This window comes from Clinocottus analis, unplaced genomic scaffold, assembly GCF_023055335.1.
Source record: "Clinocottus analis isolate CAN_PGR_092001 unplaced genomic scaffold, fCliAna1.0.p SCAF_12, whole genome shotgun sequence".
NCBI classification, from domain to species: domain Eukaryota; kingdom Metazoa; phylum Chordata; class Actinopteri; order Perciformes; family Cottidae; genus Clinocottus; species Clinocottus analis.
The window spans coordinates 1,328,493-1,342,972 of NW_027175843.1; the positions used below are offsets into that span (position 1 = coordinate 1,328,493).

General features: G+C 41.8%; 1 protein-coding gene across 2 annotated transcripts in view; it reads right to left on the bottom strand.

Moving 5' to 3' along the window:
- Window positions 1-14,480, bottom strand: part of LOC137782842 (nck-associated protein 5-like) — a 42,883-nt gene that overhangs the window by 4,029 nt on the left and 24,374 nt on the right. Inside the window, exons 8-13 of one of the 2 annotated variants that reach the window (XM_068572510.1) lie at window positions 9,576-9,746; window positions 6,579-9,448; window positions 6,124-6,238; window positions 5,370-5,439; window positions 1,602-1,988; window positions 146-241 (exon numbers count right to left, since the gene is read on the bottom strand). In XM_068572510.1, coding sequence (XP_068428611.1) covers window positions 146-241; window positions 1,602-1,988; window positions 5,370-5,439; window positions 6,124-6,238; window positions 6,579-9,448; window positions 9,576-9,746 — 3,709 coding nt within the window. Of the gene's footprint in view, window positions 1-145; window positions 242-1,601; window positions 1,989-5,214; window positions 5,254-5,369; window positions 5,440-6,123; window positions 6,239-6,578; window positions 9,449-9,575; window positions 9,747-14,480 lie in introns of those variants that run through there. The other variant, XM_068572511.1, reaches the window with a different exon arrangement.

The following is a 14,480-nucleotide window of genomic DNA, read 5'->3' on the forward strand; positions in this document are numbered from 1 at the left end:
ATAAAGGAACGTCTTCGTGCAACACTGGATCAAATGGTTAGAGAATGAAAATGAGGACACTGGAAAAACGATACGTGGACTCAGGATGTAACAGGTTTTTGGCCTGAAGTTATCACTTTAATAAACCCGTTTCATCTTCTCTTACAGTTGGCAAGCTGAAGTCTCGTCTGCTCTTTCTGTTGGCTTGGAGTGGTCCGAGTTTTTGATTTGATATAGGTCAACTTCTTTGGTTCCATCCCACCTGGAAAAAGCACAGAGTGAAACTCATTTCAGTCAGACTTATGTCTCTCTCCTGTCAGGGAGAGGAGTCAGATGTGGAGTCAGGAGAACAGAGTGACACAGACAGGCTGACGTCTGACATCTTCAAAGAGATCAAGATTATCATTCTGAATTCAAAGTGGCAGGAGATTTGAGTGAAGTCTAAAGCATTTTGAAAGATGATGCATTTGTAATTCTGACGTAAAAGTGACCAACTCGCCAAACTGAAACACTGCAAATGAAGCTTAAGTCTAGTTCTTCAAATATGGGGTGATAAATTAGGCCTAAATCACACTGTTAAAAGTAGAAATAAAGGACATTTCTGTGGAAATAACATTCGTGTTTTTATGAAGCACAAGCAAAAAAGTGTGATAAGTCAATTCACCTATTTGCTTTTCATCTTTAACATGAATTACAAACGTTAGCATATCTGGCTAACTAGCTTACTGCCTACTAACTGTATAAAGATGCATTTCATTGGCTAACTTTTACATGTTTGGGGTGTGTGGTGTTAGGAATAATCCATTATAAAATATATTCCCACTGCATGGGAGCTGGCGCTAGGTGGCGCTATGATATGTTTTAGCATCTAGGACCAGTTGATTTGTAGAGTTTAGTCTCACGCTAACAGTTATTTAGACTTATTAAACGTTTACTCCAACAACCCTAGCCAAACAAGATAGTGATAAGTTCAGAAACACATCTGTTAGTCCTCATCCGAGAGGCCTTTTCTCCTTTGAAATGTGTAAAATTGAGACACAGTTACATGTTTTCTATAATCGGCTGGAGAGGATGCTAACATGTTGCGTGCATGTAGCTTGAATCTCAGTTCATTTGCAAAATATCACGCATATAGCCATTAGGTGCATATTTAAGTCAGATATCTTTTTTCAAAACGAGCCAGCTGGAAACAGTTAAAAGTCAAACGGAGACGGTGTCAGGAAAAAACTCAAAGATGACTTTAATTAGCTAGCTAAAGAGATCATCTTTAATAAAAACCTGCAAGCGACAGTTGTCATTTCAGTCTGCACAATTGATGGCCGTCTGCGGGAAATAAGAAGCTTGCTTTTGTCTGAAATTAGGTTTAAAAAAATGACTACAAATTGCGAGTCATACATTTGCCACAGATATCATTGTAAGCTGCACGCTCCTCACGATGGATACGTTATCTACAAATATACATGTAAAGATTACATTTTATTATCCTAACTTTGTCTGCTGATCTCTGAGATGAGTGTGGTAGTTTAGTGGAAGAGAAAGTAAAAAAACCCTGCGAACTCCATCTTTACTTCAGCCGCTCACACGCTTTGCTTCCTGCAGAAACTTCTGTGGCTTTACTGTACCTGGTGGTGGTCTGGGGAGCCTGCTCTGGGTATCACACACACTGCCAGAGGTCACAATGGGTTCAAATTGGGGTTGGATGGGCTGGAGGAAGGCCACAGTGGGGAAAGGCACTGACTGGATATGGGTCATAGAGGAGTTGTAGAGGGAGCTCGGCATCCCTGCATGGCTGCAGTCCTTAAAGCTGGAGGGTATTCTCCACCGGGGTAATGGGGAAGGAGACATGTCCTCACTGGAGGAACCGGGGACACTGGGTGGACTGAGGGACTGTTCTGGGGTTGATGAGGATTTGGGGAGGAGGTGCAGGATGGAGGAGAAGAAGGAACAGGATTCAGGAAGGGGGATGGTCCCAATTCCACTGTCCAATGTTCGCATCTTGCAGCCGAAGCCTGCGGCACAAGGAGAACAGTCGAAGTGGCTCAGGGTCGTGGGAAAGAGAAGGAGAACAACAGGAATGACACAACAGGGTAACCATGGTTGAAGTGGCGCTGAAGAAACAATACAATTGATGTACACTAACATACACTATCTGGTGTCTGTGGTAATTTGTGGGCGGCTTAACCGATCAACAATAATGGATATTTTCTGCGCTATCATAAGCTCGTTTCCCTCGTGCCTCTTGTCCCTGCAGCATCATCCTGACATATTGAAGTGTTTTTGGTCATTTAAAAGCAGTCTTGTTTTATATTTCTTAAATGATGGTTCAGTACATCTAAATACACATAAGTGTGAGGCTGGCTAATGATTTAGCTGATTACGTCATACATGTAGCCCCGCCATAGCAAATCAAGCCTACTTAAACCACTGCATTACAGATGTTGTTTAATGGGTGTGCGACTACTAGCATGCATTGATCACACTGTGAATGTAAAAGGCACAGAATGGCACATGAAATGAAACTTAAATACACTCCGAATGTGTGTATTTTGTTTGCGACATATCCAACATAACTGCCAAACACGCGCAGTTATGCAGTATGCAATGTTTCTCAGCTTTGAGATGAAAGATGCAGAATCAAAACTCTGACATTGTGCCTCCAGGATGACACATTATAACAAAAGTGCTGCGCTAATGAACCTTGAAGCTTTTTTTTTGCATTTCAAATACGTGGAGCATGTTTCATTTACATTTAGACCAGAGAATCATCTATCTTGCAAAACAAATGTTCTGTCACAAAGATATCCTCTGGCTGTTGTCGTGCAGGATCATGTTATTTGCACCCTGTGGCAGGAACCTGCAGGCAAGCCCACACTGGAGCGAAGGCAACAGCTGCTCCCTGTTTATTAATCATGACATTACACCCCTCTTCTGGGATACAAGCTCTTTTTTGCCCCCTTTTTTCTCATTTTGTGTTTAAGCTAGACGGCTCAAATTAATTGACTATTTCAAATGTTCCACTGCAGGAAAACATAAAAAAAGTTAAAGCTTATTGTATGTTGCCAAGGCACGGTCAGAGGATGACCATGCCTTAAAACTGACGCGATATCTGCCTGAAAGTTCACCGTCGTCGCACGCTTCGCTAATGTGTAGATGTAAATTAGCTTCGCCAGCAGAAGCGAATGTTTTTCCCGCCGCGCATTTCCATAAAAAGGAAGCGAACAGGAGGCGGATGTTAACTTTGTGCATGTGTGACCGTGACTTTAGGCTACGAAAACTACGACTCTTAGAAGTGTCTGTTGGTGAAGCGAAGCTTGGGATGGAAATGCTCATTTTTCACCCTGTTGTAAACAAGAACAAATTTAATTGAGAAGACACCGAACAGAGAGACACTATTGATTAGTTTGGTCTTCGGTTGGAAGTTAACAAGAACCGCTGTGACACAGCCTTCCCTGGAAAGGCAGCATCACAGAGGCTGAGAAGTGATTGTTTTCAACAAACCTTTCACATGTACGGTGAGGTTGTTGTCCTCCTCTCACCACATCCCCTCTCTGTTAAGCCCAGCTCAATCAATAACTGCTGCATGTCACAAAGCAACACTGCAGTAATAATCTTCAGATGTATTTTTTTTGCCAGTGTATATGTTGATTGACAGATGAGCTGGCAGCAGCGCGGTGACATAATAACCAAACTCGCTCGGGTAATAGCGTACAAGACACAGATCATCAGCCCCTTAAAATATTTGCAGGTACATTTTCAGTTGTCGCTAATGAGCTATCGAGCCCTCGAACTGTGAGCAATGGTCCAACACGGGATGCATGTTCGTGCTCGCAGGTAAAACTGATGATGTTAGCTAGAAAGCTAAGCGGGCCGTGGTTCATTGTCTGTGGAGCGTTTCGTGTTGTGTCACTCCTAATAAGCCTAAGATATATAACTTTGAAATAAAACAGAATGAGAAGTCAAATTTGATGAGAAATAACTCAAATCAAATGTGGCTCCATAGTATAAACCACAGACCTTGTTTTAATGTTGATTTTTGTTTGTTTTAATTAAAGCATCAAGTTTAAAACTCCTCTCTTCATGAGGCCCAACTAGTACAAGCCATGCTCGGGTGGTTTAATTCAGCTCACAGCTGAAGGCAAACTTAATTCACTCAGCAGTGGCTCGGGTGAGCGTGCTTTAACTGCTGCAGTGCTGAACTTTTAATGAGGTGATTAACCCCTGAGGGCAGGCGTTCGCCCGAATCAAACACGCTTGATATTTGCGACGCCTTCCCGACGGCGTCGCTCCGGCCACTGAAATTCCTTCAGGGTCCGTCAGCGTCCTCTACCTGAGCCACGCGGAGAGTTTTATCTGCAGCTACTTTTAATGTTATAAGTGACCGCAGTGAAATGAGGACCAAATAAAGTTTTACTTGTCTAGTTTCTGTCTCCCTCTCTTTTTTTGACGAGATTGCCGCCTGTAGTTAAACTAAATAGCAAGTGGAAAATAACTCACGTGTGTGGAAAGACAGTTCGAAAGAGACGCAAAGACAATTAATTCGATCTGAAAAGACCTCATGAATAGATTAAAATTGTGGTCCTTTTTAATACATGTGTATGTATTTGTAGAGTAAAAAGTTAAATGAAAGCCATTGAGCTAAACAAACTAGTATGTGTGTTTTTACAAAAACACCAGCTGAAATTTTGTATTGTATATTTAAAAAAAAATACTGTTCAGATAAATTAGGGTAGTTAACAAGAAGCATCCTTAATAAATAAGCTCTTTATATGTTCTAGAGCTGAACCTGTCAAACAACGCTGCACAAAGGATAATCCCATCCTCAATCCACCTCATCATCATCATCATCATCGTCAACACAGCTCGACAAGAGGTCAGAGCCGGATCGGTCCAGTTGATCTTTCTACGTCACGATCGCCCACAAAGAGCTCCACTGAATGGATGAATAGGTTCATCCCAATTGGATGAGCCTGTGCATGCAAATTGTCAGTGCATGGATCTGTGAAGATGAGCAATCAAGGATATATATAAATATACAATATCCCAATTAAAAGGGCAAACTCTGAGTGGAGTACAACCATGGTGAAATGGTTCCGGTTTGCATTGATTCAAACTGCCACCCAAAACAATCAACAAATGCAGAAGTAGAACAAATAAAATGAACAGAAATATGGAGGAAAACGCACACACTGAAACAGTTTGACTGTTTGTGGCAAATTCATCTTGTTTGTGACTTACACAAATCTTTCATATTTGGTCTTCACTTCAGTCTGCAAACTGTAAAATGGTAAGCACAGATAGAACCGTAACGCTAGCATACTAAAATAGCTCAAAGAGCAAATGGGAGGGATTACTGAGCGTGTCCTACACGACATAGAAAAGAAAAATCTGACCTGTCACAGCATCCGGGTTGGGACTCTTCACTGTGGATCCGTTTTCACCATCAGCTCTCAGCTCCCCCATCTCAAAAAATCATAAGAAAAGTTACCTGCATGTTCTTCCATACGCATGCATGTACAGTGTCACATCACCTTGACCGTGCTTCATATTCTGTTTGTGTTTTTTTTAGCCCTTATTTTCTTCAGTGGCACTGAATATGATCAGTTTCACAGGTTTTAACCTTTAAACATTAATCACACATTTAAACTATGACACGGTTTGTCGGTTGATACTAAAACTTGACATGTTCACTAGTTAAATATATTCTGAGGATGAATAAATCGACTCCAAATGGTAGAATTATATCATGACACTGTGTTGACTTTAAGAGGTCTTAAAATAAGGTTTGGTAATAAAGGCTGAAATGATGAAACTGTGTGTAAGAGGGTTCGGGAATTTAAAAAAAAATATAACAAAAAAAACAGTTCTCACTTGTAAAGACATGTAGTGTCTTTTGTTTTCATTTAATCCCATTTTATTTATAATAATGTAATGAATATATAATAATTATGAATACATTTCTAATACATCCGTTGTTTTTTCTACTTATTGTAGCTTCTAGTGCAATTGCAGTAATGTCATATCACTATAACAAATATACATCAAATCTATAAATATAAATTCTAATATATATTTTATTACAACTAAAACTCGCCACCTGCAAATATAATAACTGCCCCTTTTATATTAGGAAATGAGTTAATTTACCTTCGGGTCCCCGGTGATGTCAGCATGTCCTTGTATCTCAGTCAGGGACATTCCCGGGCAGGGCATTGAGATGCATGCCCGCACGGCATCATGCGGCTCTCTTATCCCCACAGAGCTGAAATAAAACAGTTTGTCAACAGATCACTACATGCTGAGGTCCTCTGATATTGACTCAACAAGCCCTGGATGATATGGATGGATTATCATTTATCTCTTGTAAGTTTTAAATGAAAAGAGTCACAATTGATCTCTGGGCTGAAGACATGTGGCTGACGACTTAAAAAAAAAATGGCCACAGTCTTGTGATGTGTAAAAGTGCTTCATTAGCAATATGCTAATAATAAGCTATGAAGAATATCTGCTTGAGCAAAAACTAAAGGTTAAATGTTGAGATGAAGAGTCAATGAAAGTTATTCAAAAGATGGCATTTATTACAGAATTTAAGAATTTCTTACCAGTCCTTTCCATCGCTTTTTCTTCTGTCTCTCTTTTTATCCGACTTTGTCTGCTTTCCTCCCAGAAGTGATGTAATCTTTTGCTCCCTCTTGTCCTCTTTAACTTTGGGTGGATCAGTCTTTTTGCTGCTCGGAGCAGGAAGCTTACTCTTACGAAAACCAAACCAATTTGCTAAGGTTGAGCCCGATTTTTGCTTCACTTCAACGGTTCTCTCCTGTTCCTGAGACTTGTGCAAGTTCTCCTCGATGCCGAGCATCACTTTCTCTTCGATCGTGGTTATGGAACTTTGCCTCTCCGGCTCTTCGGAAACTGGCTCGCCGAAGGCGCTTGAAAACTGTTGCTCAATCTGAAGGCGCCTTGCCTGCTCTCGTTGGTGTTTAAGACTCTGAAGTCTCTCACTGGAGGAGCCCAAGTGTGAAGGTGCTGTCAAGCCCTCTTCAATCAAAAAGTTGTTCAAAAGGGATCGATTCATTGGACAGTGGTAGCTACTTGAGCAACTCATACTTCCCGGAAGGACATCACTCAGAGAGTTCAAGGAACTACCTGAGTGTGTTTTAATCTGGGTACGGACCTTTCCGGATCTGTTGAAGCTTGGCCTGTCCATGTAGCGTGCACCAAAGCTCTGGCTACGAGCCTTCGCCCCATTCATTCCCATGACTGGCTTGAGCGGAGGTCTGGTTGACACAGACACAGAACGTTTAAAAAGCCAACCTTCCTCATCAAATCCCCAATCCAACATCACACCGCTGTCTGAAGCAACAGGTTGAGCACAGGGCTCCGAATCCAGCGAGTTACAGCGGGTCTCAATCTTTCTGCGGACTTTATCATGAGCTCCGCAATCATGTATCATCTGAGGATCACACGTAAAGGTCTGGAAGGTGTGCATACCTTTTGCGGTATCATCTTTGTCGTGTCTTCCAAAAACTAGGAAGGTATTGGTTTCCTGTCCGGCAATTGCCTCGTGAGATTTGGCATTTACGGGGAGAGACATTTTTACAGGTCTTGAGGTGGAACTCTGCAGATTATTGGCAATCCCATGGTAGTATGTCTTAGAATATGCTTGAGGCAATACATCTGAAAGTTTTGGCTCACTAATGCTCTGTTGGGATCTCTGTAAGATGCTCTGACTTGGAAATATAGAGGGCGCGCCGTGTTCGTCATGGCATGTGGTCGTTCTGTCCCTAGACAGCTGGACTGACTCTGAAGACTCTTGAAGGGAGACAGACGGCACCTTAGACGACTGGGTGTGGTAGAGCTTGGCAGGGATATCTTTCAATAGCTTACCATCGGCACCCATTTGCAGGGCTGTATGTTGATTGTCCTTTGTCGTGTTGGATTGTTGCGGCTGTAAAATAGAAGAAAGATATGATTGTGGCTTGGGGGTGCCTGACGTTGCCTTTCCAGTCGTAGAGCTTTGAGCCTGGCCTGCAGATGTGTGTGCTTTGGGTAAGCCGTCACAACTGGGCCGAAGGACAAGAGAAGTAGATCGTCCTGGGGGTGGTGGCGGGGATGGAGACCTACCATCTGAAAAGGAAACATCACAGTGCTGGTCTTGGCGTCGTTGTTTTCTCGGAGAGCAGGGCAAGTTGTCGTAGATGCTCTCTTCCACAGACTCATTGCTTGATTGAAGTCCAGTGCCTTGCAAAGAGGATTTTGTTGGGCTCTTTGAGCATTCATTGATCCCCGGTGGCTTAAATGTCTTTGAATGTTTCACAGGGGAAGCGAGGGGAGACCGTACACTCTTGAGAGACTTGGAATTCGTCGATATCAAAATGTTCTCATCTTTCTCAACTTTAGATAATGATCCTTTGTTTGAACAGTGTGTTTTACTGAGATTTGTACTTTTGCTAGGAAGACTGTGCCCAGGAGGGTCTGACTGTCCTTTGGACCTGTGGCCCTTGATAAGTTTTTGGTGGAGGGGAGAATGCGTATGCTTGGCTTGTTCTTTCCCTCCATCCGCACTCTTGCTCCGCAGAATGAAAGCCTTTCTTGCCGAGTCGCAAGGCTGAGGTTTCGGTTTCCTCTGTGGAGATTCGGAGATGGTGTTGTCTTGGCTTTTACTGCCGGCTTGACTTGCCTGGTCTCTGCAGTGAGGAACCTCCATCGAGGAGCTGCGCTGTCTGGCTACGCTCTCACAACTCAGAGCTCTTGTTGCACAATGCTGAATCGAGGAGCTCATGTCATTTGTATCCGCTTCAACTTGCTTGACCGCAAGTCTGCCCTGTTGTCTTTTGACATGATCAAGTCTGGATTTACGGTCGGTAGACCTTTCCTGGTTATTGTTTCTGTCACTTAACTTCAGGCTTGAAGGCTTGTTTTTTTCCTCCGAATGCGTGAGGCTATCTGTTGGGCTTACACCAGGTTTTACCGAGGGGCTCTCCAAAAATAAGAAGTTGTCTGTGACAGGTGAGGGGAAAAGACCAGAATGCCCTGCAAGTTTGACAGGGTCTTGTTGAAAATTGTTGTCGTCGTCCCTTGTGACATCTAGTTTTTGCAAGCAAACAGGCTCTTTTGTTGGTTGCTCACTGGATTCGCTTTGTATTTTAGTCATTTCATTATTCGTATCATCTGTCGTACCTCCGGCTCCGGCCTTCAAAGATTTACTCGTAGGGGCTAATTGCTTGGCTGTACTCCCTTGTTGAACACACTTGACACCAAACGAGTATATGCCCTCGTTTGAAGTCATACAATCTTTGCAGTCTGGCGCCGCTGCGCGTGAGGATGCCTCTTTGGAGCTGCACATTTGGAGACGCTTCAGGCCTTTCAGAATATGGCCTTCCTTCCACCCCAGCTCCGTCTGCTCGATGGGGGCGGAGTGGTTGCTGGATACCGAACCCGTACTCATCCTTTTATCCCGGCTTGCGGCGCACTGTGCATTCAAAATCACATTTACAATTATTGAAATGGTATTTACAGAGGGATTAAGGTGACAACTTTGGCAACTTCCTCATTCTTGAAATCAAAGGAAGATGAATGCTAGATGAATGAAACCTCACCTGCTTGGAGAATCCACGTCCCTCTGCCCATGTGTGGGAGCCACTGGAGTATTCACTACATGCACTGGATAGTGACAGTTCACTGCTGCTGCCGCTGCCACTGCTGCGTGGGCATGTTAGGCTCAGCAGGCTCGGCCACCTTCCTGCAGGAACACCATTCCTCTGGACCTCCTGGAAAATCAATCATTATCTAATGAATCAACAGAAATTTCCACAAACATCTTGTAATAAAAGTCATCATTGCAGGCTAGCATTGACAAAGTATTGGCAATAGCAGACTTGTTAACAGGATATGCAATTTAATTCATCAGTGGTGACACATTTTGTAATTATGACTCTGCAGTCTGAAGGTTGGACACTATCAGAAGGCCCCATGGCTCTCCATTTGTCTCTGAAACAGATCCCAAATAATCAATATACTGGACACTCAGCTGTCTCTTTCCAGCCTAAGGCTAATTGAGGAATAGGCTTGACATTTTACATCCATGGCCGATGCTGTAAAATACAATATTCACTGAACATGGAACATCTTGATGCGTCTGGTATTCATTTATATTTTAAATATAGCTGCACAATAAGTGATAGCAGTAGGTCAGAGTTACTACATTAACCAAAATCAACAACGACATAGTGTTCCTCTGACTGACGTTTTTTTGATAACATCTTTAACTGGGTAGAGTCTTTTGGATGGATCTTCCAAAGCACGCTTAACAACGTTTTTCTTCCATTGTCGAACCGTTTGCCCACACTGTGCCTGTTCATCATGAGTGACAGATAAAAGGAAAAGTGCATTGTGAGCCTATTAATTGAATAGAGTAGTGTAATGCAGGCAGAAGAATAACTCATGCAAAGTTGTAGAATATTGATAAAACAAAATATTGTCTCCAAAAACGTCTTCAGCTGATGCAAAATACTTGTATTAAAGAGACATGATGACAGAGTCGCTTTGAAAGAAATGTTAAAAGTTTTGAAAGGACTTTCACTGCATATTTAATCACAACATTTTTATTTAGGAGTAGACTCCCTTGTTCTCAATCTGCAGCAGTTCTCTGTAGTGAGGCTGACATCTGTCTATCTAAGTGATTGATTGATTGATTGATACGACAGGGATTTCTCCCCAGTGGTTTCTATTAATATGCTGTAAATTAAATATAATTGTTTTATTTTCTCAGCCGATAACGACCCAAATCACTCCAGTGATGTAGTGTGGAGGAGCCACTAGTACTGACGAACTAAAAGACAATCAACACGGTTCATCTGCACACAGCTTGTAGACACTTCTGCCTCTTTGTTTTGGTTTTCCAGCTAACATGATCTGTATTACAGAGTCCCACAGCTCTCATTAATCCTGATGAGCTGTGTGCAGTATCAGCCGAGCACGAACGAGCAATAAGACTAAATAAACAGTGGCAGGTGGAGAAATCAACTAGTTAGCTAAAGATCCAAACATCTTTCTCATATCCTGTGATGGTATCAGTGTACCGTTATTATAATACATTAAATAACATAGGTTTGCAGACATGTCAGTGAGTTGAATGTTTAGCTTTTCATTGTGTTCATTGTTCAGAACTACATACACATTACATACACCTTATACGCTTTATACACTTTAAATTGCATTTTCTTTTTTTGTATTATGGCAAACTTTCCTACAAAAAGGCAGAAGGTGCAATTCTCGATATGAAAAGAGCAGCATTTGACGTCTTTGCTGTGTGAGTGTAGAAAGCCTCTGTGTCCCGACAGGAACCGCTGGCACTGTTCACTGTTCACTGTTACGCAGCAGTGAACACTGAACAGTGCCATTTCCAATCAGAGCGACCCAAAGGTGTCCAAAGTGTTGTGACCCCATTTAAAATGGCATTGATCGTTTGCAAGGCTGCCATGGCCAGCTTCCTCTCAAAGTCATTAATGTCATCTGTTAGCAATAATTAATGTGAATAGGAAATAATTGCTTAAGGGAGCCGGGGACTGAAGTGATTTGGTCCATTCATTGATATTCAGCTATTATTTGATAATCCGTGCTAGCCTTTATTCCACGAGCACAGTGGGAGGAGACCACGCTTCTGCAAATTAATCTTGGAACTAATTACAGTCAGCGTGTCGAGAGGTGTCTGAGATTTGAGTGATCCAGTTTAACAAAACCCTTAATCAGAGCGGCCCTGTGCTTAAGGTCTAGGGCAAAATTAAGGGCTGCAGAGACGTTTCTTTCCCGCAATATATATATATATATATATATATATATATATATATATATATATATATATATATATGATGTGGACAATATGGCAATCATTGAAGGCCTAGGTCTGAAATGCACTGATCTATCTATTTATCCATCTATCTATCTTCCAAATATTTGCCAGTGAATAATTAGCTCAAGGCCACAAATCTTACGTAAAAGTATCTCAAGGATATATATATATATATATATATATATATATATATATATATATATATATATATATATATATATACAGTGTACCTCAACCAACATTCACATTTGCAAAGGTACTTTCAGCAGAGTAAGTGATGAGTCACAGTGGATGGACTCAAATAATAAAAAAGCATCAAATTCAGAAGCTCTGAAAGTCCTGTAAATATCACTTGTTACTGACAAATTATTTAAAAGCTCAGGGCCAAGCTTTTCTCTTTTTTAAGAGTACATCTCTGACATGACTAAAAGAAAAACGAAGGGAACAAATAAAAGTAGTGTTCGCTCTGTCTATGGAAGAGGAGAGCGCTTTGTGCTGCACGTTGTGCTGTGTAAATAATGTCTTTCCTCCTTTTTCATACAATTATTACTATCATCACCATGTATTATTATAATAATAATTCATAATTCATATTATGATATCATAGTAGCACCTGAATCTGATTTTTAAAGGGGACAACCAATTTATTATTGCAAAAAAAACACTGAAAGGTCTGAGAAAATATCTATCAAGTTGCATTATGGGAAAGGTTTTTAGAGCTTCACCCGTTGGGATTGAAAGTCAAGACGTCTCCGCCTCCCTTGTATCAATTATGATAATGTTATATTGTGATGGTGCAATAGTAAATTGCTGGCTTACACGCGTTATGGGAGGGATTGTATCCACTAATCATCTGTGTGTGTGTGTGTGTGTGTGTGTGTGTGTGTCAGACACACCTCGGCATGAGGCGGTCCAGAGACACGTGTACATTAATCACAGTGTCCCTGCATCCATCCATCAGTCAGAATAATACAACAGCATGTCAGCTGTGGACCTGCAGCTCATGAAGAGATCTTCACAGAGCATATTCTATCACGCAGACGCTTTTATCGCAAACACCTCCCAGTCTTGTTACTTCATACGTTTTTATGTTAGATTTTGTAATGGAAATCTAACCGCTAACCCCGGCAGATCTGCATCGGCAAGAGCTCTCCACAAGGAATCTTTTCGGAGCACAAGAGTGAACTGAGGTTTGATTTTTCAGGAAAGCATACTGAGTTTAGCCCGTACATTTCTGTCTGTGTCATCAAAATGTGTTCCTTAATAATGTTAAATAGAGTCCCACAATTATTTGAGGTAGCTTAATTTTCTAGTTCTAATAAATACCATCAAAAGCCGGGAACCAATACTGTGTTTGTCTTTCAGCGCTGTTCTCCTCTTTCCTGTCGGTTGAGCTCAAACCCATTAATGACATTAATGTAAAGCTTTAAAAGCGGTTCACAGGTATTTAAAATAGTGTCAATTAAAAAAATGCTGGTGCAACTTCAGCGGTAGACTGATACCACCACGATAAACCACCGGGACTCTGTTCTACCTGTAGCTATCAGACGCTACAACTCATTCAGCTCATGCTGAGAGACGGACAGCAGAGAAGTGCTGAGCTGTGCATTTTCTGTTTGGGACTGGAACAAAATAAACTACAGTGTGCATGTTCATTGTAGTACAAAGACATGTACTGTGGGATAAGTATGAATGGGCCAAATGGGAGGTCAAACCTTTTGATTTTCAGCATTCAGCACTTTTTAACGCCTATGTATTCGGCACACACGGCACTGAGTAACGCTGGATTGATTAACTGGTGTGTAAACTTCTCCGAATCCAATAAACAGCTCCACTGGCCACTGCCGGTGTCCTCTGGTAGCTCCACATGGTGGTAAATCCACACAGTGGATGGCTGGTGGTGAACAGAGCATCCAATCTCTGCAGCTTATCGTTGTGCTCGCTTGCCTCTAATTTCTTTGCGCATCCCGTCAGTAAAACCACAGACTAGAAACAAGATTAAACCCAGTTGTTCCCGCTCTCTCTCTATCTCTCTTTCCGCTGTGTGTGTCGTGTAATGCAGTACGTCGCGCTCAGAGTGAGTCGACCTGACTGGGATCAGGTGAGCTCTCGGTGATAAAAGCATCTAACAATAACTTCGCGACGGAAAATTCATTTTTCCAAAATTACATAATTTTTCTGTGTTAACTGGCAAATTGATACACAGAAGAGTGTTTTGTCTCCCATCTCAGATCTCGGATCACTGACGGGGACAATGAAATGACCTGGGTTCCTCTCTCTACCAGTGTAGGATGGATTCTGGATACTTTGCTCTCACTTTGGGGGAAGAACAAAGGCCAAGATCTCTTGTAATCACACTTTTTATGTGATCAGAGCAGATCGTCCACCATCTTATTCCTACTGAATGAACTCAAGAGGAAAAACTAGCTTGCCAAGAAAGAAGATGTCTTTTGGTGTCCGTCGGTGAATGCTAACGTCTGCTGAGTAAGTAACCGCTCATCTGCTCGCTAAGTCGTTCACCGTTTACAACTTTAAGAAACATTTACAGCAGCAACATGAATCAATCGTTTTGATCAATTCAACATTTTGTGCCTCGTGTCTTAATGAACAAATCAAATTCCCAAACCTCTGAAACCCCTCGAGGTTCAGTGAC